The following is a 5,926-nucleotide window of genomic DNA, read 5'->3' as shown; positions in this document are numbered from 1 at the left end:
ATAATATAAATAGATTATCTAAAGAATAAAAATAGGCTATTTTAATATATAGTACATTAAGATAAATAAAATAGTAATAAATAGACTAATAAAAGGACTAATATATTAGTTATATAGCTAATTTATTTAATAGCTTAATCTATAAGTACTACTAATATAGAAAATACTAAGAAAATAAGAGAAAGGGTAATTATTATCTTATAAATAGCTTTACTTATAGTGCTATTATGGCCTGGCTAAGGGGTAGTATTAAAGGTGCCTAAGGCACCTACCTTATATATTAGCCGGACCTCCTAGCCCAAGACCTTAGTTAGCCACAGTCAATATATACACATCCCTCTCAACACGGTGTACCCTAGATTACTGCGGGCGGCTAATGGCAACCCCATTCACGTGAGCATTTTATAAGTTATCTGGAATCTTTGTTCCGTAAGAATTTAAAACCCAGCTTCCATATTCTGCAGTCCACGGCGTATCGAAATATCGCGTTGAGATGTCATAAGCTTTAACTATCAATCAATCAACTACTACGCATCGATCCTCATCACACCTTGGGAACACACACGGATTCCTAGCCAGATGGATCAGCCGTACGAGCTACACGGAAGGCGTAATGAAGGCTGGGGTACCCAAATCTCTGACTATAAGATCAGAGCGGCTTCACGTCAAACGGTGGCATACAGTAGTCGAGGCAGGACGACAAACGACAAGACGAAGCGCAAACAGTATCTAGCAAAGAGTCTCGACGAATATGCCCGCTTTGAAGAGCTCGTTGAAGCTGATATCTCAGACTCTGAAGATGACGACGACGACTTAGATGACGACGACGACGAGCCAGGTGAAGACCCGGAGAACGGGAGCAGCAACCGGACATTCACGTCGGAACTCGCCCAAGACTTGATCGATGATATAATGCAAGCTTGTGGACCTGTTCCAACGCTTGATTCTAGTATGAAGAAATACAATCTGATTTGATATCACAATCCCCTCTAACTGATGCAGTTGACAGTTCGCACCAGAGAAGAATTCGCCAGCATGACGAATGGTACATGAGTGTACTGGATAGCCTCTTTCACGAGCTATCCAATTATCCACCACAAGCAATCGACTCGTCTCCGTTTGGCGACAGCGTCTATTTCTGGATGCTAGCAAACTACAACGAGAGTAGCCGAAAGGCCCTCTTATCGCTCCTCCTACATCCACATGTGCGGTCATTTCGCGTTCGGTCCGCGATAGGAGGAAACGACTGGAGTGACCTGAACACTAGACTGGAATCGTTCTCCCTTGCAAAAGACATGTCAAAGATACCTTCCGTCGTTGGGACATACTTTCTCCATGGGCAGCATCGCTCAGGAGGTCTCCTTTCTAGGGACATGGGTTATGTTGGGCAAGCTCGATCACTCAAAGATCCGTCAAAGGCGCATATTGGCTTCAGGCGACGTGCTGCTGCTCACTGGGTTCGCATTCAGGATATTAAAGAGACCCGGACAAGAGCTGGCCCGCTAAAAGAGAGTATTAGATCTCACTACTTTCTTTGGGCCCATCGTCGAATCTCTCATGAAGATATTGAACATGTATCGATGGCTCTGTTGACAGTAATGCCATTTCCCAGGTCGCATATGCACCGCTCGTCTCTTCACCTACCATTTCTCCTTACCTTAGCTGAAACGATAGACATGATATTGCTCGGCACAACATCCAATATTATGTCTGATCATTCCAAGATGGAGTTTGGTTGGTTGTTCGGTCATAAATGTAGACCGAGTCACTTGCCAGCATCGCCATTCGAAGGACTCAACCGCGCCCTTCCTGTCAAACAGTCACATCGAAACTTCGGAGCATTGATGTCAAGTGTCAACTGGACCCCGAATGAGGCGGCCACATTCTTGGATGTTATTGAAAGGAATTACAGGACGATTTACCGTTCGCACCCAAAACGCATTGACTGGGAACATCTCCTTTGCCTACTTGAGAAACAAGGAATCCGAAAAACGAAGAGACAAGCCTACAGCCTGTATAAAAGTCTCAGTTTACATCCAGATTCGGGGCTACTGACACTCAGATGGGCTACCTGGCGACGACGCTGGGAGGTAATTACTGCTTTGAAGAAGTTCCTCACGGAAAAGGACCTCATCAGTCACCCGGTTAGCGACGATGATATTTACTACCATATCCCAAAGCTTGAAGGCAAAATCATCGAGAGACATACTCTCCGCATATTCCTCGAGACTGAAGGGTTCCTCTCTGACTGGTCGAGCGTTGACTCATATACGATTTGTTCACTCCTCCCCTCCCTTCTTCATAAAACAGTATGGGAAAAGATCAATGGTAAGCAATAAGGTACAAGATACACTGGCACCCCGCAAAGACTAAGACAAAGATCAGACAAACCACCAGATGTAGTGAAGATAGAATATCAGCGGGTATCAAGATACCTTGCAGCACGAGCGAGAGAAGTGGTTTTATATTACGCTCAATGGGGCTCAGGAGTCCGAAGAGCGCGCCATAATATGACCTGGACTTGGACCGAACTTCTTCGAATATGGCATCAGGCTCGAGCTCAACTGCTGTCAGATGGCGTACCTGTAACCCGGCTTCCAATCAGAGGACCTATTAGCATCGTATCCACCTGGGTGGAGTACCACGACACCATCGGTGACGCAAACATTCTCTCCACTTGGGCCTATGATGCATGGAAGGATACTGGCAAAAGACTCGAGGCCCCCGACAGAATTCAGATAGACCCGAGGCTTTTCGACTCTTTTAAAGAAAGATTGAATGCCAATAACGAAGTTGTGATAGGAAACAACGACGGTATGACATCAGAGCAACTTTGGCCATCTGACGTGCCTCGACTCAAGCAACTCGAGGTCTCTTGGTGTGGATCCCTCGCCCTGAAGTCGAAGTCATCCACTGAAACCAATTCTGGGCTCCGTATCAAACTACTTTTTGCCGCGCCACTGGCTTTTGGTGGAAGCGTGTCAACATTCAGAGTCTTAGTCCATCTTATGCAGGATATTCACAAACGTGCTTTCGATGAGTCAACGGATTCGAGTTCCCTGGACCTGACAGACAACCAGTTTTGGGAGTGTCTTTATGTTGGAGGTCTTGGACCTATATGGGGCTTCAAAAGCGTCGAAGAAGTAAAGCATCGATTTTCTTGGGTCCTGAGGTCCATCAGAACAGGCTACCTACCGACAGAAGCAGCAAAAATACGAGGAATACTTCTGGAAGTACTTTCGGGATCTCTACTGAAGTCAGGAGTGCACCCATACACTTACACTGGCGGGATTGATTCGACTAAATACCTGAATCCTGACTTATCACCTGAATGGGTCGAAGGGCTTCTCGAATCCCTCGGTGTTCTGCCAAGCGTACAGAAGAAGCTCGAACATGAAGGCCTGGACATGCGGTGTCAATGGGTATGCTCTTCTTATGGTATTTTGATTACTTATATATGGGAGGAAGCTGGATGTGATTATGGCCGGGGTATTGCTGATCCTCAGGTCAGTGATAGAGTTGCTGTTCAAAAGCACAAAAGCCAAAGCAGCTCACTGGTGTCCAACAAAGATTCTCTCCACTACGTGAGCAAACCAGTTGTGCAAAACGAAGAAACGACCAGTTCCCCCGGGGCAGTTTACAGCTCCGGAGCTGGCCGAAAGCGACAAAGACCTTGGAAAATGCTGGATCAGTCGACGTATTCTGAAGAGAGACCCCAAAAGCGACGCGCGATTGAACGAATTGCGGCAATGAAAGGGGGAATTATTTCGACTGACATTAGAGCTGAGGACAGAGAGACCGAAAGAGATCTTACCAAAGAGTGGGTTGGGAGAAGACAAAGGACATCCATGGGAGGCCATGGCATCACGCAAACCTCTCTTGAAGCTGTGGGGGAGTTAGACCTGAGCACCGGATTTCCTACAAACTCAGAGGTCACTGACGATTCAATTTTCGAACCTATTGGTGAGACTGCCGCACAGTCGGGAGGTAGACTTCCAGGCTATAATAGGTTCACAGCTGAGCAAGACGCTTATATGTTGGCACTCCTGAAGCAAAAACCCACTTGGGCAAAAGTTGCCAAATCAATGACCGACAAATTTGGGTTTCAACGCGCTGCGACAACGGTAAGAAAAAGAGCTAAGCGCCTAGGCCAAATGCCAAGACGAGAGACAAAAAGGTATACCAAGAAAGAAGACTCACTCTTGAAGCACCTGCTAGAGCAGGATACGCCACTGAGCGTCATCGCGTCAGAAATTCAAGCCAAGTTCGGCGTTCAGCGTACTGAGCGAGGTTTGAAAGACAGACAGTCTAAACTAGGATACGTGGGCGGTGACTACAAGCAAAGGCCCTGGACAAAGGAGGAGGATGCTCTGCTTACTCAGGCCTGGAAGGAATCTGTCAAGCCTACAGACGTTTTTTCTCGGTACAAGAGTCCATCCAAAGTTCGTCGATCAAGAGACGCCTTAGATGGTAGACTCCGGCGCCTCGGATTGATCATTCCAAGTGCCATATATAGATGGTCTGAAGAAGAAATTTCGTTCCTACGGCTTCTAAGCTCTTCTGGGATGAGAATTTCGGAGATGGTGGTCAAGTTCCATAGGAGGTTTGGTACTAAACGGAGTGAAAAAAGTCTTTAAGGAAAATTGGCGTTTATGCAATAAAAGAAGTGAGATGGCAATTGTGGTTTTAGTTAAATAAATAAATATTATATTAGAATTTCTTTATCTATACAGCAGTTTTTAGTAACTAATTCTTAAGTTATATATATACAAGCTTAAGGAGTATAAAAGCTAATTAATAAGTATTCTTAATAGGTATTTACTTATTAACTAATCTTAAAGATAATATTACCCTTAGACAAAGAGCTAGAACTTATCCAGAATATCTATTTTAGATACTCTAGGTTTATTATAACCTTAGCAGTTATATTACGTGTAAAATCATACCCTATAAATTTTACCTAATAAAGATACTACAGCCTATATCTATTAATACTTATAAGATCTAATATTAAACTAACTAGAACGGAACTAACTAATATTAGACTAATAGCACTTTAAAACTATATTACTCCAGGACTAACAGTAACCTTACATTATATTACTTTTACTAAGGAACTATAAGTATATATATATATTTATTTAGCATTAAATAGAACCTAGCTTACTAGCTATTAATAATACTTCTTTATATTAATTAAGCCTAATATATATTAATTTACTATTAAGAGATATAATACTTTAATAATACTTAGTATATACTCTATGCAATCTACTAATAATAAACCTAAGCATAGCTTAGTTTAATATAATTAGACCTAACTATTATATATTAATAGCTCTTATTTAGACCGTACTATATAACACTAAGCAATACTTATATAATAACTATACCTATTAACCCTATTTAGTAATAAGCTATTACTAATAATAACCCTATTTCTATTAATACTTATCTACCTATAGATTAGAATATAAATAATAGTAACTCTTTAAATAGCTTTAAAGACTTAGAAGTTAGGAAACTTTATAATTAGCTTATAAGTATTACTAATAACCTTAACGAAATATACTAAACCTTGGTAAAAACTATTACGCTATAGGCAGCTTAAGCTAACGCTAACTAGAATACTAGAATGATATCTAGGAATTTTATAACCTTACTACTACTATAGCTATAGATAGAGATACTAGAGAAATACTTAAGCCTAACCTACTTAAGCTATTTAATAGAACCCCTAGCAAGCTAGCTATATTCCTTACCTAGTATAAAGCCTTTATAATTTATTACCTAACCTAGTTTAGGAAAGATTTAGCTAAGACTATATATATAGCTAGATACCTTAAAGGCATAGTAGTATAATGGTTTTAACTTATTATAGAAGAATATACTACTAAACCTAAAATAGAACTTTAACCCTAAATAT

At 41.7% G+C, this 5,926-nt stretch overlaps 1 protein-coding gene across 1 annotated transcript; it reads left to right on the top strand.

Moving 5' to 3' along the window:
* Nucleotides 1-579: 579 nt before the first annotated feature.
* Nucleotides 580-4,600, top strand: FSUBG_14086 (aminodeoxychorismate synthase; the record flags this gene model as incomplete). Its single annotated transcript, XM_036679043.1, has 4 exons — nucleotides 580-949; nucleotides 1,003-2,328; nucleotides 2,488-4,442; nucleotides 4,556-4,600. The coding sequence occupies 4 exons, from the start codon at nucleotides 580-582 to the stop codon at nucleotides 4,598-4,600; spliced, it is 3,696 nt and encodes a 1,231-aa protein (XP_036530454.1).
* Between the last annotated feature and the right edge of the window lie 1,326 nt (nucleotides 4,601-5,926).

Source organism: Fusarium subglutinans, assembly GCF_013396075.1.
Source record: "Fusarium subglutinans strain NRRL 66333 chromosome Unknown NRRL66333_c0000544, whole genome shotgun sequence".
In the NCBI taxonomy this organism is placed as follows: Eukaryota; Fungi; Ascomycota; class Sordariomycetes; order Hypocreales; family Nectriaceae; genus Fusarium; species Fusarium subglutinans.
The sequence above is the reverse complement of the archived record's forward strand: the minus strand, read 5'-3'. Positions and strand labels throughout refer to the sequence as shown.